The 25,762-nt window shown below is 40.1% G+C and overlaps 1 protein-coding gene across 1 annotated transcript in view; it reads right to left on the reverse strand.

Annotated features, from left to right (window-relative positions):
- The window catches only part of cdh13 (cadherin 13, H-cadherin (heart)), a 241,191-nt gene that overhangs the window by 53,919 nt on the left and 161,510 nt on the right, over positions 1-25,762 (reverse strand). Inside the window, exons 11-12 of the mRNA XM_054619535.1 lie at positions 14,725-14,907; positions 14,376-14,629 (exon numbers count right to left, since the gene is read on the reverse strand). Of these exons, the coding sequence (XP_054475510.1) occupies positions 14,376-14,629; positions 14,725-14,907 (437 nt within the window). The remainder of the gene's footprint in view (positions 1-14,375; positions 14,630-14,724; positions 14,908-25,762) is intronic.

Here is a 25,762-nt window from a genome sequence, read left to right on the forward strand (position 1 = left end):
TTGCAAAATACTTTGATTTAAGAAAATTGCAGGCATTTGCCAATTTTTGTTAAGTAGTAAAAAAGCATGTAATTTTGCAGGGGGCTGTAATTTTTGCATTAAGTAAGGAAATAAAAAACAACGAAACAATGTAATCACAAAAAAAATGATGGCACAAATAATGTGTGATACAATTAAACAATTAAATAAAAAAAACAAGTTTCACTGTCGCTCTTTTGGATTGGTTGAGAGAGATAAGCTCCTTCTAACTCTGATCTCAGCCTTGTTCCTCAGTTTTCTCAGACAACTCAAAGGGGTCTGGGAGCAGGAGATAGAAAGAGGCTTGCCGCCCACTCATAATCCAGTTACGTCAGGAGCAAAATGCTCGCATACATTGTGCCCATCTGTGTGTGTTTTTGTGTCAATAACAGGTGCGGTAGGGATACACTGAAAAGGAGAGACACAATTTATGGTAAGAGCTAATTTAGAGAGAAGATAAAAGCTGAGTAGTGAGTGCCGTGAAGGAAAGCTCTTCGCATAAATGCAGATTATTGCTCTTGTTTGTTTTCTCTGAAGAAAGATATGTTGCTGCCACCTCTTCTAAGAAGCAATAATAGAGTCTTGATTCCTCTTTTAAATGCATATAGGTTTGTTGGATCAACAGTTTTAATTAATATTGATGAAGGATCTCAAATGGGGTTGAAAAATGTACTTTCTGAATTGGACGTTGCACTTTTCTGATACAAAAAGTTGACCACTAAAGTGCTTTTCAATTCGGTTAATTTGTTTCCTATCATACAGTGTGTAGTTTGTTCCACCTGTTGTTTGGGACTATGAAGATACGCCCATTAATGTAATATTAATCACAATATTAAATTGACCAAAATGTTAGAGATCAACGTGGGAGTTTATATTACATACTTTTATTCTTGTATAAATAACATACCACATAGGACATATCAAGTTGATAAACACTGACACTGTCCTCCTGCAGAAAAATGACAGTATTTATGGTAGAATTTACCAAAAGTCTGCATTCGTCCCCTACCAGCATTTAACGCTCCTGTTTCACATTGTTTCTTCCTGAAGCAAATCTCTCTTAAAGGGCAATTTAGTATTGCACTTTCAAAAAGTTGGGGAACTCACAAGAGACAGATTAAAAAAAAACAATGGTCGACACAGTGGTCTGCCATTTGGTGCTGGGCAGGCAGGGTAGAAACGATATGCAGCAGCCACATGGTGCTGCTAGTGAAGAAATTAATTAGAGCACTGAGACTGAACCAAACCTTTAAAGCCTTTGTTCTGTAGGGCTGAAGGGGAAATTCAGAGATTTTCTCTGTAGGTGATCAGTCCAGCTCTAATAAGACCCCACCCGTAGAGGTAATATCTAAAAAGTTAATTTACAGGTTTAGGAGTCATTTTTGGAATCATACTGGTCATTTTGACACAGCTCCCACAGTTCCTGAGTCAAACTACCCAGAGTTACAGATCAGGTTAGAGTCCATGAGTAACTCCCAAAGCATACGCTGAAATCGTCTATCTCTCTCTCTTAAATAGGCCCTATTATGCTATTTTCCGGGTGCATATTTTTATCTCAAGTTACAGTTACAACATGTTTACATGCGTTAATGCTCATAATCCGCCTTGTTTTTCTCATCATGCTGTCCTGCAGCACCTCTTCTCACCCTCTCTCTCTGCTCCGTTGTAGCGCTTGCTCCTCCCTCCAGAAAGCAAAGTCTGCTCTGATTGGTCAGCTATCCCGCTCTGTTGTGATTGGTCAACGTTTCACATTTCAAAAAAATCTTCCTCCGTAGCTTCAGCTCTGTTTCTCTCTTTTGTTGTTTGAGGGCGGGCCAAACTAGCCGGAAGGAGTGCCATTATGACCTCATAAAGTTACAGAAGTAAAGGAGATAATTCAATCGAGCCGTTTCAGGCAGCTCAGGAGCTTCTGAGGGGGAGGATAACTCCTTTTAGGTGTGGACTTCAGGTTTTACACTCTACCGACCTTTTACATGTAAAATATATAAAAATATATCTAACACACTAAAGGAGAGGGAAAAAGTGGAAAAGCATAATAGGGCCACATTAAAGCTGAGCTGCTGAGCCTGTGTGGTGATGCAGGGGTTGATGGGTATTCATGCCCTCACCTCCCTCTCCGAATGAGCATCATTAAGTTTCACAAAACTGCCATAACAATCCAGGACAGCTGGTCAGGTCATGCATATACTGACTTTAAGAGGTAAATTGGTTTTCCAGCTCAGGGTCTGGTGCCCCCTTGTGAGATGATTTTTTTTGGGGTCAAAGGAAGATTTACTTAAATTGGAATTGTATGCAAATAATATGCCAGTGCTGTATTTATTATACAATGTTACTGTTGATCCTTGTATAATACATTCTACTTAGCTCTTGGGCTAACTCAAAAATCAAATGCATCCTTTCTTTCAGTGATAAAGTTCATTACCAACACACCTATATCAGGCTGTTGCAGGCTTCACTACATAAGCAAAGGATTGTGAGTTGTTCAAAGGTACACAGTGAATACAGGTAGGGGCAAAGGAAAGGTTGGAAGCTAGACTACTGTTTGGCAGATTAAAAAGCCCAGTAGTAAGGGAGAGATAGTGATGCAAAATGAGACAAAGATCTGTGTCAAACAACAACACAATATGTGATTCCCAGGTGTTTCTAATAAGCTTTAAAGCATCATGATTCAAACTGTCTGAAGCAAAGGGAAATGCATCCAAATAGAATATGTAAATTGATGTAAGTTTGTAAAGAGAGGGGGAGGTCATATAACTCTGCTATGTTTGTTCACTTGAAAAGCTGACCATTTTGTCCTCCTACTAAACTATTATAAAGTACCTTATACCCTCTTTACAGACACACACACACACACACACCAACAGTACCACATAAGAGCTTAGACTTGCTATTTCAAGTGTCAGTGTTCCCCACTTTCAGTTTTCTGCAGTGCACTGCAAACTTAGTGTGTACTCATACACTTGGATGCCAATGACAGCATATTACAGGAAAACCTATTTTGCATTTATCTCACTACCCCCTTCACTTCCCCCCATTTTCTGACTTTCTCTCTTGTTCTCTCTGTCCTCACTCTTACATTATCATGCTATCTTTAAAATGACTCTCAATCATTTTATTTTTCTCTCTTCTGTCAGCAAGATCTACCCGTGATTGGAGTCTAACTTACAGAGAGGAAGAAAGTATCATAGTGTGTTTCTATCTGAGAACTGCTGTGTGTGAGCAGTAGATATAAGAACACTCAAAGAGACACATAGTAAAAGTGCAGGGGTTGTGCCAACTTGGGTTTGGCCGTACCATCTGTACACTTCATCCAAATCCACAGCTAATAAAGCGAGAGGAGGAGGAAAGAGAGAGGGAACGTGCGCAGGGCAGGGAGAGCGAGATAAGAATGGGGATCAAGGATCGCGATAAGACGGGAACACATGAGAACTGGAACTGTGAATAAATGTGCAATGCCAATGAATCCCGCTTTTTATCGCAGACTCCTCCAAGTCTCCTTTTGGCTCTAGTTCATCTCTGGTGGTGTCATCTGAGGAGCCAGTCAGAGTGCTGTGCAGGTTCAGTTTTGCAAACCTGTAGCCCAAAATTATCTCTAAATCTATTTTTGATGCAACTCGATCCATTTAAATAAGTCTATTGACCTAAACTTTCCTGTATCTAAACCCGCTGAGAGGTCCTATGGGGTTAGATAGTGAGGCAATGATGAAAATAACAAAAAAAAGAAGTGATGGGCGGATTACAGAGGCAAAAGTCTCCATGTTTTAAAACGATTCTGTGAACTTGCATTTAGCATTCAGACCACCTCATTGGCAGAGGCGCAGACTGAGTCCTCTCAAATGTCATGTGTTATGTACGCACAGCTCATACAGTGTGGGTACCTGCATTAAAGTGGCAATGATCTATATTTTTATGTTAATTATAGATTCCACAGCTACTTGTATGTGACAAGTGTCACTCGTAATGACAATCCTGCAGAGAGTTTTCATAGTTTGGGCCCACAACGTTCGGTTTAGTCTCATTGCTCACTTCAGCGGCTACAGCAGGCAGGTTTTTGACTGACTGCACACTACCTGCCCAGCACCCAGTGGGAGAGAGACAGTGTACGCCTCTAGATAATCAACCAAGTCAAGCATGTACTGTAGCTGACAAATATTTTCCTCCAGGAGTTGGTGGAGACCAAAACCAGAGCTAAAAATAGGGTGAATATGGGACTAACACTCACCACTCTGCCAGAAACACAGCTCCAAATGAATGCTTATGTTTCCAAGCTAATGAGAAGATCTCCAAACATCATATTGAGATTTAAGTGGCCAGACAATTACTGACTGTTAGAATGAATAAAAATCTAGTCGAGGTGGACATTAACAATACTTCTTTTTGTACCTTTCTCCTGTTATTACCTTCTCTGAAAGTACCATGAACCAGAAGTTACCCAACTCATTGCAGGAATCTGGTGCCCATTTTTGGCACAAGACCTGAAATAGCCCTCCCACTGAACAGAAACAATCACTGGATTTCATTTTGAACATGTCTTATAGCTAAAGTGGGGCATTAACTGTAATATAAGTCAGAGGTCAAAACCATTTGTGTTCCTTTTAAGCTGTGATAAACTTTGAGGCATATTGAAAATTCGGTCTCTCTCATTTTTATTCTTTTTTTCTGAGACAGAGGGAGAAAAAGAGAGAGAGAATTTGGCTTTGAAGCCTTTGTGGCTGAAAAATAAGGGACTCCTTTGGGGTCACCTACAAAGTCCTCGGTCAGCCGCTCTGGGCTGGATTTCAACTTGAGCTGAACTGAGCTGAGCTGCCCAGTTTTGGGCCAACCACTGCTCCAGGCCATGTGGACAAATTACCCGTGCCACACCTGTTCATATTTCTGCTCTGTATCAGCACAGTGCAGCAGGTCTATACAGGGGAAATAAATGTGACAGCACTAGGAAAGGGGAAAGCAAACGCTGCCGCCTGTCGCATCAATCATCTGTCACAGAGATTCAGTCGAGGGTTTGTCTTTGTGTACGTGTCAGCGGGGCAAGTATGTGAACTTGGACACTAGAGGTGTAAGAGAAGGTGTGACGTGCGTGACTGAGATTTAATTAAGGTATCGACAGTGCTGGATGTGTATATGCATTGTTAGGAAAAGGCTGAGGGGTTTAATTGGCAATCATGGAAGACTGTCACAGCATGCCTTCACAAGATGTAGTAAAAAGTATTTCCTGTCATTCTTCATCCTTACCATGCATACACCTTCAAGACATCCCCTATCAAAGCCTGACCTTAACATATGAGTAGGCAGGGAACAGCTAATAGGAACACATTAAACCACACCACTTAGCTACAACCTTAATCATAGATGAGTTATGCATAAGGCAACACACGAATCAGACATTATATGTGTGAATTAAAGGAGAGAAAGGTGAAAGACTGGGAAAAATGGACTCAGTGGAGAGGTGGTTACAGAGAGAAAGGATGCTGTCTGAATGTAAGGAGTGACAGGAGACGCTTTCCTTTACCTTTAATTATATTCTTTGTACTCGGATTTCCTCTTTGCATGTCTCTATGGGCTGAAGCGCCAGAGAGGACAGTCTCTTTGTTTTGTTTTGTTTTGTCTACTAATTACAGTTACTGATCCAGCATCCTGTCCTAGCTTGAGCGTGACGAAATAATGACCCAACTTATACGTTTGATTTACCTTTTTACACAACCTCAAAGGCTCTCTTCGCTCTTTCCACTATTGTTTGCTGAGAGCCAGGTAGAGTCTACAGGAGGCTCTCTGCCAACTCCACTCAACAACTGCAGACAGTCGGCTGGGTGTGCTGAACAAAGACCCACTGTGTCGACTTAACAGCAACAGTGGAGCAAGCGCAGAGGGAAGGCGGGCTGGAATGAGAATGAGAGGTTTGCGTTGTCAATATTTGGCAGGAACAGGGACGAGTATGCGAGGACACTCCTTTGAAACACGAATGCAGAGAGACGGCACAGGAGTGGATCCGCACATGCATACAGTGACACCAGTGTGCTCGGCTCACTGGGTGCAACATCATTTTCATAAATTAGCAAGCTTGAGTAACACCACAAAGGACAAAAAAACGGTATTATCATAATAGGTGCATAATAGCACCTCTTTGCATCAGTGGAAAAGCATAACCTTGTAATTAAGAGGAAGAAAAGCAATTTACTACTGCTTCACAGCACAGCATCACTCTCTACCCGTTCCTCTTGGCATATTTTGGGATTGTTTTAATTATTTCCTGGCATTCTGACTGTAAAACTAAAGCCTCTCCCTGCGAAACCTCTCCCTCTCTCTCTGTCTTTCTCTCTCTCTCTAACTCTCTCTCCCCTCATGTACCGCGTGTCGGCAAGCCTTTACTCAGCTGCTAGAAATGAGAAACAAATCTAAACATCTGATTAGCCCGCAATCAGCCCCCTCACATCCCCGAGGGACAGATGAAAGAGAGGGTAGAAAAAATAGAGGAGACTGTATGGCTCAGCCTGTTTCGCTCTGCAGAGACATTAAAATGAAAAACCGGCAACTCATATCCTTGAAACTTTCTCTAAGACAGCCCGTCTTCTGCTCTTAGATGATGCAATGCTGCCTCAAACTGTAGCATTCGTGGTCCTGTCCCCTTTTAGGTGGCAGTTTGGTAGGTTTGGAGGTTTGAAGAAGTATGCAAAGTGATGCAGCAACTTTACACTGTTGGCAAATGGCAGTTTCATTCAGATTCGACATCCTTAAGCAAGCCAGCACAGCACATTTAAGGCACAGTGAAAACCAATTAAACTCCCTTTCTTCTAGCCACTTAGTTGAGGGTATCCATCCATCCATCCATTTTCCGTAACCTGCTTATCCAGTTAAGGGTCGCAGGGGTGCTGGAGCCGATCCCAGCTGTCAATGGGCGAAGGCAGGGTACACCCTGGACAGGTCGCCAGTCTGTCGCAGGGCTGACATATAGAGACAAACAACCATTCACACTCACATCCACACCTACGGGCAATTTAGAGTCTTCAATGCACCTAAGCTGCATGTCTTTTGACTGTGGGAGGAAGCCGGAGAACCCGGAGAGAACCCACGCTGACACAGGGAGAACATGCAAACTCCACACAGAAGGTTGTCCAGCCCGGGAATTGAACCCGGGCCCCTCTTGCTGTGAGGCGACAGTGCTAACCACTACACCACCGTGTAGCCCTAGTTGAGGGTATGCATGGGTTAATTACGTCCATTTGTCTGTATACTGGTTTCTGATGAGAAAAGACAAGATTTGATAACAAATTTCAAACCTTCAAACTGTTTTGCTCTGACAAAATCAATGCCTCTTATTGCACTGCAAACAATGACTTAACAGACCTGAGCCATGGCGAGAGAAAAGTTCTATGAACATATCGGTGCATCATACCAAACTAAATAATAAGAGCAAAACAAACTTTGGCTGGATTCATTTAAACAGGGCACCAATGCAGGAATCAATATACCATAGATATCGTAGCTTCTACAATTATCATTAATCTGTTACTATATGCTAGTTTGCAGGTTTACGTTTCTGTATTAAGCTTATGTAAACTGTCATGAAAAATGGACACGTGCAGTCATCAAAATAAGGAAAAAATTTGATTATGTGTAGTTTTTCACACTAAGCCTACACACAAAATTGTTGTACCAATGATCCAGTTACCGGCTCTGCGGTTTTGGGTTCTTTTTACAGGGTTAATTTTTAATGTGATGCGTTGACAGAAAGGGAGAGACTGGGAAGGAGACAGGCAGCGAACTTCAGGTCAAACAAATCTGCCCTGCTGTTGTGTGAGTATGGCCACTTTGAACTTTGGGCAAACTTTTGGAATTAGTTAGCACAAGTTCAGCAAAAGTATTATTGATTTCCTCTTTACTTTACTCTCCTTCTTCATCCCACAGTAACTTTGCACTTTGTGAACGTTGCAGCATCCAGAATGGTTAACAGGCCCAGCATATCTGGCCGGACACATTTGCAGGGCAGTCTCAGCCAATCAAATCTTCTTTAATGACAATCTACTTGTATTATTAAAAACGTGTGACAGTCAGTGGATGAATTATTCTCCGCTGGCTCCTTCCCAACATTCTGTCCTCCCCTGTGTGCTCTCTTGGTGTGTTTTACTGTCATCTTTATCTCGTTTCCTGCATCCTCTCTGTCTCTCTTTTTTTTGCTTTTGTTCGTTCTCCCGTGTAGACAGGGACAATTCCAGTGACATCTTAAGGTGATCACACTGTCTGACCCCTCACAGGTCAGCCTTTGTAGCATTCAACACCTCTCTCCTTCACACAGACTCTGTCATCCTCACAGTCTGTCTGTCCGCTCGTTCGTTGATCTGTCTCACTCTCTCCTCCCTTACCTCGTCTCCTCAAAGCTACCTGCCAGTTTTCACGCCTGGCATTCCAGCTTCCCATCCTTCTTCCTTTAAGTCCCATCCCTTTTAACTTGAAAATTACCAGAGTTAGAAGTAAAAGTAGACTGCTTCTGAATTATGGACGACTCAACTGTTTGAGATTCTTTCTATTTTCAAAAACCAGGAGAGGAAAATAGGTTAAATGTACTTCAGAGAAGATGGAGAAGTCGACCTCGGAGCATGGGCTAAACTGGGACATGTAGTATAGTACATCATGACAACATATACATCTGAAACCCACTTGATTTTTTTTTTTTTTTTCAATGCTATTGATCGTTTCCCCCACTCAGACTTTTCATCCGTCTGTGGTTCAAAGCATTCAGTTTTATCTGTCTACAGCTTTTCCATGTGGTGGAAAATCTTTGGAAATGTCTGGTACATTTCGACCTGTTGTGTGGTTTTAGTGGAAAAAAGCTGAAAATATTTACTGTGATCACTTGAAAGAAAACACACACACACACACACACACACACACACACACTGGACAAGCAAAAATATCAAGAAGACAAAGAAAAGCAATGTTAGTATCACCTCTGCAGACTGTCCTCCATGATTCACTGCACTCAAGTGTTCAACTATGGCCATGAGTGCATTCGCTTTCTGCTGAGAACACCCTCTCCTTTCCCATCAAGCATCAATTACTTCAATGTAAATAGTTATTTGACAACCGATGAAAGTCCTGTCACTGGAAAGGAGACGTAATTGAATTAGTCAAACTTTCTTAATGACACTTTAGATTATTTGCTCCCCTCTTCACAGCCTACTGGATTGGCACCGGAGCAACATGAAGAGTCAATTTTTTAGGATATGATTTCAGTAAATATTAGAGTTAACTTTCTGACTAAACTTTTTACAGATTACAAGGTACAAAACTACCCTGAAGCGCTACATATTTCCTCAATGTCAAGCACCCACGCAACAAGAAAAACACTTCTAGAGTCAGAGGTTTACCAGAAATTCAGTAAAAAACTTTCTCTGTCTCCCGTTTCGTTCTCTCTGTCATAACACCATTCTACTTGACTAAAGCCCTTAACCAATGAATAGGGCGAGAATATTTCTACAGACAAATTCCCCCACAGCCTAAAAGTTTGGCCTAAATACTGAACAGAATTAAAAAAGACTCACGTTTGCTGTAATTATGTAACGTGTCCGTTTACAAGAGAGAGGGAGTAAAGACAGTCTAAGGCCAGTTTTTAGTTTGAGGAAAGGAAAAAATGCTTTGTTCTTTTTTTAAATACATTTTTTTTCTTCCCTGCACCGAATTAAATACATTTAAACATGACTTCTGTTTAAATTTGTTTAAAAGTATGTATAAATAGAAGTATCATGTTATTCATGTGAACTGTTGGTGTTGTGTGAAACCATTTTTACATCATTAAGATTTAATTACACCTCTTTCAGAATCGTTTGCCTCATGTCATCAACATTATGAATATAAGACCATTTGGAGTCTTGGCTACTTCAAAGTGTTTGTGGTCAAAGTGTAACAGATTTCATTTATTTATTTGCTGAAATGTTACAGCCTCACAGGCAAATAACCTTTTTCTCGACAATATGAAGAAGAAAAATACAAGGTAAAGGAAAGCTGTCTAATAACCTGGATAATGAGGTGGCCCTGATTAACCCTGCTAGGTTCTTCTTGGCTGTGGACTGGAAACCAGGCTAATGAGAAGCTTCACAGCACAGCCTGTACCTAAACTATCTGCAGTGTTTGAAGCATATTCCTAAAACTTCAAAGAGAATCAATAATTGTTGCAATTTGAGTGATTAAGACCTTCGGACAAAATTTCCATTTATGTGCATGGGTGTCTTAAAGCTTGATCTTAATTCTGCGATCCTGTGTAAAACATGTATTAAGATCGAAACTGAAGTGATTAATACCTCACTAGGCAATCTGTAGCACAATTATGGACGAGGTATCATAAAGACACCTTTGTTCCTGCACCTGCTCTCTAGATGTCCTCAGTGAGCTTCTTGCAACTGCAGGTCCCCTGATTGCTGCTGTGATCAACACCTGCCTGCACACCTGTCTTGGATCAGCTAATTAGTGTTTCAGTATGTTCAAAAAATTCTCACATTGTCTGGGATTGTGTTCTTGCAATATTTCCTATTGCTCTAGATCGGTGTAGCTGAAGCCACTTATGGTGGCTCTGGTCAAGTTAGGGTCGTTTGAATCCATTTCAAACTCAGCATACAGAAAAGTGAATGTTTTCTTTCAGCTCATCTGCGTTACAGACGATAAGGCGATCAACCTTCTCTTCTTTTTCAGGAGGGTTTCAAATTTTAAGAATTGAACCACTTAGCACAATGTTCTCTGCTATTTTTCCTTACAAATAAAGTCAGATTTTCTGAAAAAAAGGACTAATTGGAATTGTTCGACATTTTGGGAACTACTTTAGGAAAAAAAACATCTGTCTGCCAGTAACCCTATAGCTCACTATTAACATGTACCTCACTTGTTTAATACGCACACAAATATTTTCCCTCTCTTTTCTCTTCCTCTGAAATATTACAATGTTTTTTGATAAAATATTGAACTTGCGTACATACATATTTTTTTCCTATTAAATATGATTTAGAGTGACCAGCTAACCATGTCCATTGTATAAACTTGCACTTGACTTTGGTGAAGAGCAAACTCCCAGGAGAAGGTGTGTGTTTGGTCAAAAATGGGCTGTAAATTAGTTTCTGCATCTTCTTCCTCCGCCTGATCTAATAAATGTGGTGGGGGTGGATGTAGGTAGGCAGCCAACCATCCTCTACAGCTCCATACCATATTCACTAAGAAGGCTGGTCTCATCCTGCATACGTGGCTATACCTATGAAAAATAATGCACCGTAGTTCGTAGGTATCCTATGAAATCATTTTTCATGTTATCAACACATTAATGATTTAGGAAGTATAAAAACTGCACTGGCCCACACAGGGCGATTGGGAACTGCTGAGTTCCACATCACAAAAGTTAAATATAATTTGACTGTGACTATAGCTACCATTTTAATTAAAAATCCCATCTTAACAGACCCCCAGTATAGTAGTGCATCTGTATGTTTATCTCTGTGTTTTTCTTTTACTGAGTTTAAGCAGCTCATCTCAAGCTTCACAATTTGGCAATGGCTAAAAATGTCATCTGCAATTATCAATTAAGCTAAAGCAGCATGGTAAATATTTTATTCCACATTAATCCTGTTGAAATGGGGCCTGTTTTTGCTCTGGGTCTAACTGCTGTCTAGAAATGTCCCCCAATGCAGATTTGCACAGGTTTAAGAACAGCCCTCCTGTGTATTATAAATCACACTAGGACCCCAGGTAACAATAGTCCTGTGCAAATACTGCTAAGCTGCATAGTGTTATGCAAATGTTGAGTTTAGCAGATGGCTACGTTTTGTTTCTCCACATGCTATTTCTTGCCAAAAAAGTGCATGGACAAGACTGTTATGTAAAGTGTTAAGTAAAAACAATAAAAGCCTGTTAAGTGTACGTGCATTTATCTTAAGGACTTAAATAGTCCTCACAAATACAGACATACAAGCATGCATGTGTGTGTGTTGGGAACTTTGTGCTACTCACTCTGACCGGCGAGTCACACCGATTGTGTTCTATGTCAAATGCATTTGACCTATGCATCCCAAAGGGCAGACACACTGAGACACAGACTCACAAATACACACAAACATCCACACTAACAGAGTTATTCAGAGACAGACAGGGAAGGAAAGAGGAAGGTAAACAGATCTCCTCCTATTTTTTTTTTTTTTTTTTTAAACAGATTTTTTTTTTTTACTTTTGTTTACTACACGCTCTCTCCCTAGTTCAACCATTCCAACTGTCTTTCTTTCACACTGTCCTCAACCTGTCTGCAGGTCACAGTTATGACACTTCAAAGTCACTGTTACTGGCAAAATGTCAGAGGATGAAATGACTACCAACACAGAGGCCATGAAATAAATACAGAAATGTATGCTGAAGATGAGAGGAGCGGAGCAGCAAAGATAAAGTTAGAAGGATGCAAATATACGACTTGGAAGATCAGTCAAAGATGCAAAGAAGGTGTCGTAAACAGAGAGCCCGCCATGGCTATAGATAGATAAAATGTCACCAAATTATTTGGGGAAGGCTTTTAAGTCATCAGCATAGTTTAAAAATACAAATGGAAATATCAAAATAGTTGGTGTGTCAGAAAGAAATGCGTAAACAGACGAGAACTAGCCAACCTCGGAACCTAACCCAACCCCAATCTGAGTGAGTCATATAGAAATTCATTCTTTTATGCTGTCGTTCAATGATAACATACTGCTGAAACTTGTGCTGAGTGCTATTCAGGAGCAGTGGATGTGGTAAATGGGTTACTGAAGACCCATAGCTGCTGAAGGACGAGCAGATAAGACGCAGTCAAGACTGTATGCTAAATAGAAAAACAGTTTTTCTACTTCACACTTGGTTTGGAGAAAAGCTTTCACTGCTCGATAGTCGGATGTATGAAGTCAGTGAAAGAGGAACTTTTATAACCCTGATTCTACCTTTCTAGTTTAAGGGGTATCAAATCCCCCAGTGATATCATTTCAGAATGAAGCTAAGAGGCCCTAATGATCCAAGATCTCTTAAACCTGCATGACCTCTAGCCACGCTTGAGGCTTGGTTCTATGGACAGAAAAATAACATATATCTATTATCTATCTATATATATATATATATATTTACTTTTGATGTGCAAAGTTTGTTTAGATTTTAAATCAAATAATGGCCATTGACCAATGTTAAGGTTAAATCAACAAAGGCAACACAAACTTCCAAAATACAGATAGACCTCGGCCAATCACATGGAGCTACTGGATATAGATTAAAATAAGCTTCTTGCCTAAGGGAGTGTATAATAGAGCATGGTTCTTGTTCTTCCCAGAAACTCAGAGTAAAATATGTATTCAGAGACCAGTTTGTGTTCTTAGACATTTTGAAATTGATAGGGTCATGTGACCTGACTGGTGAACTCAGACTCTACTTGTCAAAGCTTTATGGGCACAAGTCCCGACTCCTATGCAACATTTTGTTGAACAACTCCACGTTATGCATTTGATACGGACATGGAGACTACGTTTCACAGCCCATAAAGCAGCATCAATAATTTGAGCATTAAAGTCACAATGTGGTGAGTTTTATTTCCCCCGGGTCATTATTATCCCCATGTGTTTACTTAACACAATTTTTGGCGTGATATATATCTCCAAGGGTGCAGAAATAGAGCATTCTCAATCGAGAACAAATTAGGCCTGAAAGCCAATAACTGCAATGAGTTTTCTATCTTGTAAAAGGAAGTGCATCACACACCATAGGGCTCCATCTGGTATTGAAATTAATACTTTTGAATGTAGCATATAGTGAAAATAACAGCCTTCCTCTTATAATGATGGTAATATTTGAGGGAAGGGCATTTTCTGTAACATAGTTAAAGTTAATGATCCTATTCTGTGAATTTTCAGTTGACTGGGGTGGATGGTTTGACCTGTGCCAGTAAATCGCAAATTGCCCAGGCAGAATATTTCATCTGTTTATACAACACAGACGAATAAAGATGCCTAACAAGCAATGAAAGCATTGGGTAAGCAGGGATGGATGAGATGGGAATCAGATGAGAGGGATACAACTATCTGAAAGCTAACTGACATAAGAGAACTGCCCTGCTATGAAAGAAAAAAAGTTAAGTGCTTCTCAAAGAGTCCCATTAGCAAACAAGACTTGATTATGTTGCTAATCTGAACAGAGGAAAACTGAATGAATGTCAGAAAGCTCATTACTGATAATACTGAGATACAGCAGATGTCATTCAACTGCACGCCACAAACATGCTCTCTCCCATTCATTTCATCTTCTCATTTTTGTATACACAGGACAAGTACAGTTTTGCAACTCTGGCCCTTTTTCCACAATTTTCAGCCCATGCTCCTTACCTGATGCTCTGTATCTGTAAACTATCTGGATCTGTGGCGTTGAGTGAGGCCACAAAGCTGCCCAAAGGAATGTTTTCCATCCTGGTGACTATCAGGGGGTCGGGGAAGAAGACGGGGCCCTCGTTGATGTCCTGGACCGTGACATGGACGGTGGCTGTGGAGCTGGGCCCATAGCCGACATCAGGAACCAGTGGGTCCTCGTTCTCCACTTTGATGAGTAGCTTGTGTAACGTTAAGTCCTCGTAGTCCAGAGGCTGAAGAAGGGGGAAGTGATAATGAATGTAAGAGAAGGTTGATTGTATTACCAACTGCCGCATATGAATGCATTGGATAGTTTGATGTACTTTACCTTGACAACAGACAGCATTCCCTCATTATTGTCTGGGTTGGTCTGGATCTCAAAGCTCAGTGTGGGATCTCCGTTAATTATAGAGTAGATCGCTCTCCACGCCCCCGTATCTGGGTCATCCCTGTCGTCTACTGTCAGGTTGACCACCACTCCCGTAGAGCCCTCGTACACAAACGCCTCGAACTGTTAGAGAAGACAGACAGACAAATCACCATTAGTGAGCAAGATGAACTGAGGATACCAACATCTATAGAATATAACGAACAAATCAGCCTGGACTCAGACAGAAAGGAGACAGAGAGGATGGTTTAGACAAAGACTTTCTATCCAGACTGGATTTAAGCTACGCCCTAGGTGAATTTTAGAGTCAGCACGACTGCATACTAAGTCAATAGAAAGACACGAGTGGATGACAAAATAAATCAAGGCAAAGGCATCTCCCCAATTTGATAATGTTTCAAATGTATCACTTTCAGACACAGATTGCACAGTCAAGTGGGGAAATTTGTGACAGCTTTCAGGCTGGTTGGTCATTTAAGGTACCCTGTGGAGTTTTTGACCACTAGGGGTGCAGTGGAACAATAGTTTTACGAGTGGCACCCTGTTTGGTTTGCATATTGCACACATGTGAGCATTGTAACTTGTAGTTTCTTGCTATTTCACCAGTGGCATACATGCACAACGAAGCATTAAAATGCTGCAACAAATATAACGAAGAAGAAGACTGCAAGCAAATCCTGCATTAACAATGCAGGATTTAAATAATTCAAAACAATAGGCCTTGTAGGTGCTTTTTGAGGATGGAAATAGGCTCAATATGTTTGTTAAACCTCAAGGATAAACAAGTTGCATTTCATGACAAACACTGAAGTAAACTTAACATGGTCACCTTTAAGCCTTCTTCCTTTTTATATATTTCATTATCATCCGCATCATTCAAATTGAAATCTATAGGGAGAAGACTGTCATGTAAAGCTTCTCATTTTTGGCTATTTATCTCTCCTCGTTTGTCCTTTCGATAAATTCCGTCTCAGTGATACAGCTGTGAAATGCCGAAGCTATTTTTATTATCTGGAGCTACAGCTGAATAGAGGGAAAGAAATTAAGAACATAAAAAAAAGAAATGAGGAAGTATGCGAAGAAATGTAATAGTGGAGTCCCATATTCTGCAGTCAAATAAAGCATTTGCGTTTGAATGCATGGACAAACAGCACAAGTAACAGAATAAACACTCGTTGTGGATTCTCCACAGTGCCTCTCATTTACCTTTCAGTGTCAATCATTCCCCACCTCTCTGCTCATTGTTGGCAGCAAGCCTCAATCAGATTCCTATCGATGCATTCTGCCAGCAAACCTCTCACTAAAGACTACATCTTGAACAGGGGTACCATTGCAGAAGCTCCAGGCAGGCAGAAGCAATGCTGTGTGTGTGTGTGTGTGTGTGTGTGTGTGTGTGTGTGTGTGTGTGTGTGTGTGTGTGTGTGTGTGTGTGTGTGTCAAGACCATTATAGTGTCAGAGCTTACAGTGTAATCTTTTAGACACAGAACACTCTGTTTAAGGATAGTGCTGGTCCAGCCTAGATTACTGCATCTCCTGTCAACCCACGGTATTGTTGTTTCACAGATTACCCTCTTACCGCCTTACACTGCCTGGCTCCTTGCATTTATCTGAAAAGACACAAACATTGATTTCTTCTCTTCTCTTTCCTTTCTTTTCTCCCTTTTTTTATTCATTCAAAGCTTGTTTTAAAAAAAAAAAAAACGCACATTGAACTGTTGAACAGTCATTTAGGACAGAGAGGATGGAGGCACAATGTTCTTTAAAGAAGGAGGTTATGTTTGTGCCCACATGGGCATTGTTGGCCCTTTTGTCCTGCAAGCCTGCGGCAGTCTGGTACAAAAGCATCATGTGAAAATTAGGAGGCTGTTGGAAACATAAAAAAGCCAAGTGCCAATTTTTTTAAACAAGTGGGACGTACTGGAATTCAAATTTAAACAGCAATTGCCTCAGCTTTAGTGAAGAACCCGAAGCAGTGAAAGCTATTTTTGCAAACATTACCTCCGCTACATGTACTCAAAGACACATGCACTGTGATCAGAGGCAAATGCACGTCATTGGCCTTGCCATGCTCGTCCTCCTATTCTGGACATCAGAAGAGCAGAAGACTCAAATGCAACATTTGAGAGCTCTCTCTCTCTCCTCACAAACACAAAAATACAGAACAGACACACAGACAACAGCCACTTAGATTGGCTTTAATCATGTGGGGCAGTCATGCGTTTGGCGGAAACGTTGTATTCTGTGCGATGTGGCCACTGGGCTCCTGCCCTGCTGCTGATAAGGCCTCAATTCCACCTGGAGCACAAAGCAACCAGTCACCTGAAAGACTAGAAGGAAATGACTATGGGGCTGAGCTTCTAGTCTGAAATGACTTAAACACATTAAGAGAGAGACGGGAGAGATGGCCAAAGAGGAATAAAAAAGGTATGCCTTAAAGTTTCCTGTAATCCAAGTGTTTGTATGTGTGTGTGTGTGTGTGTGTGTGTGTGTGTGTGTGTGTGTGTGTGTGTGTGTGTGTGTGTGTGTGTGTGTGTGTGTTTTGCTTTGCTTTTTTCTATCTGAGACTCCTAGCCCCAGGCAGAACGCCAGTTACTTTAGTGGTTCTCGCTGAGTCCACTCTGGGAAAAAGATGATCACAGGACCAGGACAATGCAGGCCAAGAGTCACACACACACTTTACAGGATATCACATGACTACCATTCTTTTGGAGACTTACCCTAACCCTTACCATAACCGCCACTTGTCTAATCCTAACCTTTACCCTAACCTTTAACCAACCCTTTTGGAGACTTACCCTAACCCTTACCATAACCGCCACTTGTCTAATCCTAACCTTTACCCTAACCTTTAACCAACCCTTCACCCTAACAGGTTATGGAAACATGTCCCCAAAAGGCTGGTGAGTCCCCACAATGTGAGTGTGTGAAACACACAAAAACGCACAAATACATTAATGCATTTAAATTATTGTAAAATAAACAGAAGCAGACAGAGGGACAGACAGAGGGACAGACAGACAGACAGACAGACAGACAGACAGACAGACAGACAGACAGAGACAGATAGATAGATGAGTTGACAGAGGCCATAAATCACAGCGTCCTCCAGTTTAGACATTTAAGATTTCAAGGAGTAAAAATGACAGTGTTGCATTGATTTTCTGTTTCCCATCTCCTTTAATGCCTGACTTTTTCAATAATCTGTCCCATAAATCTTCAAGGTAATGCCATCCTGCCAAAAGATAATGACTGATTTGAGGCACAACAACTTAAGAGGAAAAGATAAATGAATGGATAATGTCAAGTTTCAGTCTAGAGATTCAGTGCTGTAATTTCTGATTGCCCTATTTATACCTTTGATTGTGATGGCGGCTTTTGTTTGTTTGTTATTACAGCTTGTCGTATGTGTATGATTTATGTGTACCTGCTATAGGAACATGATGCTACAGCTTGGTGTGCTGACCCATTAATCACTCTGTTCCTAAAAAATAAATGCATTGAACAGACATTTTCTTGCTGTAAGTGTTATTGGGTCTGCATGTTTAAGTCTAATTACTGAATATCTTGGACATCACAGTTAACCATTTTGCTGCTGTGGTTTGGAAATGTCTTTTTATTTTTACTATGGTTCAAAGTATCCATTGATTTTTCATCACTGTGCAGTACAAACACTGTATGTTGTATTATTGTTAAATGGTTATGCAGTGCAAAATCTGCACTTAAACTGCATTACAATTAAACAATGATTTAACATAGACAACAACGTATGCAGACATGATCATCACAGTATTGTATGACACAGCTTTATCCTTCGCAAAAGTTTAATAATTCATTTCTATACCATACCAAACTGAATAGAAACCAGAGCCTGTCTGGAACAGTAGTAAAAATCTCACATGTCATGCACTTATGTATGTGATCTGTAGTTAAAGAGCTTAAGGTGGAACACAGTCAATGTACCTTTAAATGAGCATGCATGAAAAAATGCATTTTTACATAATCTGTATTATGTAACACCTACGCAACTGACCTTTGCAATCTGCCTCATACACAGAATGCAATTTAAACATGACCTTTAATATTAAGTCATATCTGTAACCTCACTGTTTAAATAGTTAAGCTTGTATATGACACTACCAATAGCCTTATGTGACTGTCAGAGTCAAATTGCCTCACCTCTCTCTGAGGTGAGATGAGGAGGTGCTGATTGCTGGCTGCATTATCAGACCATTATGAGGACATAGAGCTTCCACTGCTTCAAGTAAAGTAAACAAAACCAACAACCAAATCTGTCCATTTTAGCACTTTGTTTAATAATGCAGTAATTGCCAAGTATTTCTATTTGACCTGCAATTATCGGATCATGTCATATGTTCCAAGTAATTTCTTGGCATTAATGAGAAAATTATATAATCACCTATAGTCAGTGCCACTATACACGTTAGACAAGATACAGCGGTGGTTCAGGTTCCACCTGCTAGCTAATGAAACCTAGTGATGTGGGTTCAGCATTTACAAGGTCAGAGATGCCAATACATTTAAGCCATTCTGATGGCATGGTTCTAAAAATGGCAGTTTCACTCCGTAGTTCTGTCAATTTGTAACACTTTGGTCAAGACTGAAATATCTTGGCAACTATTGGATGAATAGACAATGTTGTACGGATATACCTTCTTCCCTGAGGATGAATCTAAATTACTTTAGTGACCACCTTACTATTCTGTAGCCTCCCACCAAAATCAAATCATGACAAATACTGGATTTCTTTACAACAAAGCTTTGAGTAGATATTTTTTGAATGGTGGAGCTAAAGTAAGTGAGCATGTTTGTGTGATTTCTTACAATAGTATTATTGACAGGAGATCAGTAAGATTCATATTCACTTTTCATATATGTTCACACCAGGCCTGTTGTTTTGCGGTGCTGGGTTGTTCCTTTTTTCCAATTTGAAATAAATAAATAAGTTTAATTATGAAGTAGTGTTTAGCACTTTGAGGTGTCAGAAGACATAAAGGTGCTTTTTACAAGTGTATCCATTAACAGTTTATCCATTTATCATTTACCAGTGACTCTATCCAATATTGTGTTACTATAGCATGTTTAAAAAAAAATGCAGTGTTTGTCTAAAACTTAGATTATTTTTCCCATGTTGTTCAGCCCTAATCAGAACCTAAGATAGTAAACATGTGCAACCAAAGCAAAACAGCTGGTTGATTTCTTCAATCACAACATGTCACCACAAAACATTCATCTGGACACTGTCAACATCATTCAATGTACTTCTTCTGCAACAGATGGGGGTGCAAAGGAAGCCTGGAATTCTGGCAAAGGGCCCGGGAAAGATATGTGAAGCCTTGGAAGAGTATAGGCCTACACATCTGTCAGCTTTACTGAACACTAAATGCTCTGTGCCTCATTAACACTACTATGGAAATTGCCTCCTATTTCTTATACAGGCTTTTAATTTGTCTTTCATTGCCAGCTGGCTTTGTTTGGTCGTTACAAAACACTGACTAAGACCTTTTTCTTCTAGTCTGACTGTTGTGTGCAGAGCTATGGCCGATACAAGGATAAAGACAGAAAGATGGAGACAGATATGAACCAGGTTTAAGCAAAAAAAAGTGTTTGTTTTGATACTTGCTGCTATAAACACTCAGGTTTATTATTACAGCTTTTCCATCTTGGGCTCCCTCTCATAAACATTCCCAAGTAAAGAGATGACGGTTATTACAGTCAAGTAAACACACATATGCTGAACCAAATTCTTACAGATATTACACAGCACCATACACTCACATACAAACACACAAGCAGAGACGAATGGAGATCAACTTATTTTATTCCTGGATGTCTGTCATATTGTGTTATGAATACAGATGGCAGTTAGGGCTGCACTGACAGGCAGCAAGACAGACAGTCGAGCAGCTGTTCGTTTGTCCTAATGGAAAGTACTTTGTGACACGTCCCTGCTGCCCCAAAGATTTGTTCTGAAAGGGAACACGCGTTACAGTGGCCCATCACATTAAACCTCCTGAGACAAGACGGTTTTGCCTCTGAGTAGCATTTGCTCCCTTATCACATCTCGGCAGGGAGGCGCTGCAGCAGAGGCATTTTAAGTTTGTGCTCCTGGACGTGTTGGTTCATTTTAAACCAAATCTTTCTGAGCATTTTTATCACTTTTTTCTAACTGCTTTGAAGTCTATCTCTTCTTATTTGCTACTTTTTGAACCTTCCAGTTCTTAAAAAGCATGTAAGCTGTCTACTGTAAGTGGATAAACCCTAGTACACCGTCTGAAAAAATAAATGACAAACACAAATCTAAAAATGACGTGACATCTTGAATATAACATCTCAATTTTTTTTTTATAGTCTTGAAACTTTGCACGATGTTGCAATGCACTAACTTAGTATTTCCAGGACTCTTTGATAAAATACTGAGGTAGAATTTGTAGAGGTAAAAGTCAAGATTAGAAAGAAATCCCACTGACTTAAACAGGAATCATGTACAATTCCAAGCAGCCACTTGTCCTTTTTTGCTTTCAAAAGCAGCTTAACTCTCAGCAGAACGAGGTGTAGACAGACCGCAAATCTGTAAAAGGGAACCATTTTCCTTGTTCAGTACCAGCAAAAGGCTGAAATTAAACCAGGTGCACGTGATCAATCATCTTCCTACACAAATCGGTACACAGTGTCTGTGTATTGGCAACTTACCTCTCTGTCTAACCCCCCACCTGCATTTTATCCTTCGCCCTATCTTTAATCCTGCATACAGTAAGTGTGCCTGGAGAGTTAATGAGCTTACCTGTTTCTTTATTAAATTTGAACAGTGTCTGCTCAGGCTGCTTCTAAAGATAGATTTTCGATGAATCTGACAGAATTTTCAGCAAAGCAGCTTTTCTACCTTTGCGGAACATGACAGCCCTCATATTTCTCAATGCAGTAAAAAAAGAAAAATGATCTTCAAAAAAAATACAGGCACAGAGTATATTAAATAACCGGATGCTATAAAAACACGAAAAATCATTTAAGTGTTACAGTTGATGCACAACATCAGATAGAATCAGACAGCCTGGGAAGTTCTGCTTCCCAGAGTTTTGTCCAAACAACATCAATCTGATAGTCCCCGCCTACTTGCTGCTGCATTTTGCTGGAAAAAGTTCTGGTTGTTCATTTCAACTTTGTACATCTACCACCAAGTAGACTGCTAAACTGCTCACCATGACTTTCTATGAGGACAAAGTCCTTGAAAGTGCTCTCCTTTTGAATTTTAACTTGCATAGCTGGTGTTCAACACACAGCAAGAAATATAAAACAGACAACCTAGGAGCCTAGTATTTTTTTTTTTAGCTTTTTTATTTTGACTGCTTGCCTTAAAACCCCCTACACTACCAAGATATTATACATATGTACGATACAATTTCTATATTAAAGCACACATCTCTCTTACATTTTGAACGTCTGACTATACTTGGCCAGGTTGCACACAAGTGACTCCCATAATTGGGTGATGAGTGATGTCATACTACATCACTCATCACCCTATTCCATGTGGTCTATCACACTTATTTATACTGCTTCTTTACTCTGCATTTCCACCAAGCAGTCCAGTTCAGTTCAGTTTGTTAAACATCATAACGTTTGTTTCCGTATTTCCATTAACTGTGGATAGTACCTGGTACTTTTTTTTGGTACCACCTTCCAAACAAGATGAGCCAATGCTAGCAGAGAGTAGACATACTGAAGACAAATCAGCCACTTTTAAGCAGTCAAGTTCTCGTCAGTAGCGACTACTAGTTTTTTTGTTCACTGAACCCAAATAAAGAAAAATGGCAGCGACGAGAGGATTCAGTGAGTGTCCCGTTGAAGGTGATGTCGCTGCATTACGTGGCTTTGCTACGCTGCTTAGCTGATTATCATGCCTGCACTGAGGTGGTATTATCCGCAGAAGAAGAGAAACAAAGCACCGGCCTGGTACCAAAAAGTGAATTGAGTCGAGAAGAGCCGTACGATGTAATGAAAACACGGCATTAGAGACTGGGAGTGTGAGGAGTGTCTGAATAAAATGGATTCATGGGTTACCTGTTTTATGCAGCACGCTTGCTTGACATGAAGTAATAAAAATGACCTCATATGCACACTTGTCAAATAATGGAAAATGGAATAACCGAGCAAATGTAGAATAAAATATAATTGCAAATATGATCTTACATATGGATAAGAATTGCTTCAGCAAGAAAACTATTTTTATTCTTTAAATTTAAAAATGTATCCACGGGAAAGTTAGGAGCGGACCAACATAATGTAATATTAGATTTTTCAAGGACATATTATATCTCACCACATCTCACTCTAACTTGATCCTAGAATGTATGTGTCAAATAACACATCCACTCATGCACACATGCACACCCTGCGCACACCCATGCACCTTCGTCCTTCGCAAAAAAATGCCCCTAACCGAACACACAGTGCTCAAATCCTTTCCCATCCCTTCTTCTTTGTGACAGAGATTTCTGGCCAACCTGGCCGCCGTATCACCCAGGGTAAGCACCGTATGTATCTCTGAGCTAGTGAAGCAATCATGCAAGGCCTGGACTAATCCGTGACACCCGTTAGCCATCCCCCGAGACAGACCAGCACTGACAGCGCCCTGCTGCCCTGAGCCTGGTGCTACACCCATCACTGCTAACGTCTTTATCAGTGGGACAGATGGATTGCAGGCGAGCATATTCTCCTGGTCATAATGGAGGAGGGCGGGCAGGAAAGAAGTGAGAGGAAGGGGAAGCAGACAGAGAGACAGCCAGGTACAGAGAATGGGTCCAAAATTGAATGAGAAAAAAAAAAAAACCACAACTAGCAGTCAGGGAGTTTGAGTGACAGGAGTGAAGACGTCCATCATGGCCTTGTTATGAGGAGCTGGGGGAAATAAGCCCGGTTAGACATGGCGTTGAATTAGCAGAGCCAGAGAGAAGAGGGGGCGAGATTGGGAGTCCATGGGGGGTTGAAGAAAATAAAGGGAGGATCAGTATATTGGAGGAGGAATGATATAACAAGGAAGGAAAAGAGACGTGAAGGGCAAAAGGTGCTCTGTGTGGAGAAGACAGGTATGCCAGCGTCTGCTCTGATACCAGCAGCTGGTACAAAGGTTTAACAATGCCTGCAGAAGTTCTCCGGTACAGCTGATCAAATTCAACACAGCAGCAAATCCCACACACAGTGCACCTAAGACTAAGAGTAAACACACTGAGATAATATTACCCCAGTTTTGATTGGCAGTGAAAATACAACTGGAGAAATATTCATCTTCGTTACAGGAGCATACTTTACATATCTGGCCTTTCAGATGACAAAGCTACGGAGGGATTCCGTATCATTATTTTCTCCCCCTCATAAAAACAGGATTAGATCCCTCGCTATAAAAATGAATCAGGTCAGAGCCCAATCCCCTACAGAAGCAAAATTTAATAAATGTCATAGTAAAGAAGAATACCTTAGCTTATGATTTTAAAAATGGAAGATAGATCACACTGAATCATCCATCCTTAAAAATAACTTAGTAAGGGGAAAAGAACTGTCAGTTTGGCTTGCTGTTGAGATAATTCTTAAATCTTTTATGAAAGGTTTTTAACATGCTCTATATGTTCATATTTCAATATTGCACCAGTGATTGTCAGTGGAATTTGTATTTTACTTCAGGCAGCTTTTCACTTCTGAAGAGCTGCTTTAAAGTCAAACTGAAATTTGAATTCCTTTACTTTTATTAAGAAATCATTATATATTATTAGTCTTTGTTCTGACTTCTGTAGTCTTCTTTTTTTCCAAAGCTGAAAATACCAAAGAGAGGCAATTTAAATTGAATTGGAGTGGGGAGAGAAGCAGGACATTACATTGACCAATAAGCAGCCAAAAAACAAACACAAAAGTGACCTGTAATTGTTTCTACTTAAGAGTGAATTTAAATGTCAGTCAACTGTAAAACATAGAAAATGCCAACCCAGAGGCCTCTTACAGTGTTTCCACCAATATGTCCAGAAACATTTTTTTCTTCTTATAAAAAACTGAAAATAAAATAATGCACAAAGCTGCTGGAACATTTTAGGTTGACATTACTGTCTTTAAGGGGCTATGCCCAGCTCAGTTTTTAAGATAGAGTTAGGGACATTTTTTGCAAGGGAAAAACTGGCATGGCCATTTTCAAAGGGGTCCTTTGACCTCTTACCTCAAGATATCTCATTAAAAATGGGTTCTTAGTACTCACAAGTCTTCCCTTTAGAGACATGCCCGCTTTAGGTGAATCCAATGCCTTGCAGTTGTTTGCATGCAGTATAAATGTGTGATTTTGGACTATTACAAAAATGCTGTATTTGAGTATTTGCATCAAGCATCAAGTGCCCAACTGTATTTTATATGTGATGATATTAGTCCACATAGAAGCCATTTTATTGTAGTTAGACCATCAATTAAAAACTTAATGTCAATGTATAAAAGGACCTGCTGTGAACTTGAGGATAATAACTGTCTCATGAAACTTTATAACCATAAACTAGAAACCTAGGTAATTCAGAAGATTTATGGCATGCCTACCTATATTGACAATAAAGGGGTTTCTGAGCAGTTTCAAGAACAGAAGTATTAGTAATTAAATCGCTTAAAATGCAACCTCCAATTGTCAAAAGATTTTGACACAAAATCACAGCAGGTAATTTTTTCTAAATGAGATATTATGAAGGTATTTATTACAATATTTGAGTAGCCAAAAGCATTTAGAACCACATCTGCGAAACAAATGGTATCAACCCCAAAATTGCTGCAACAACATATGACACATAATTGATCATGGGAGTTGCAATCAAATTCTTCCATCATGATGTTCTAAACCCTTATACACTCTTAACTCACACATTTAAAAAGGATCCTAAACAAAACACAATGTTAATAACAACTTTATGTTTAGTCAAAAATGTGCACCCTGCTTAA

Source organism: Anoplopoma fimbria, chromosome 19 (assembly GCF_027596085.1).
Source record: "Anoplopoma fimbria isolate UVic2021 breed Golden Eagle Sablefish chromosome 19, Afim_UVic_2022, whole genome shotgun sequence".
Taxonomy (NCBI): domain Eukaryota; kingdom Metazoa; phylum Chordata; class Actinopteri; order Perciformes; family Anoplopomatidae; genus Anoplopoma; species Anoplopoma fimbria.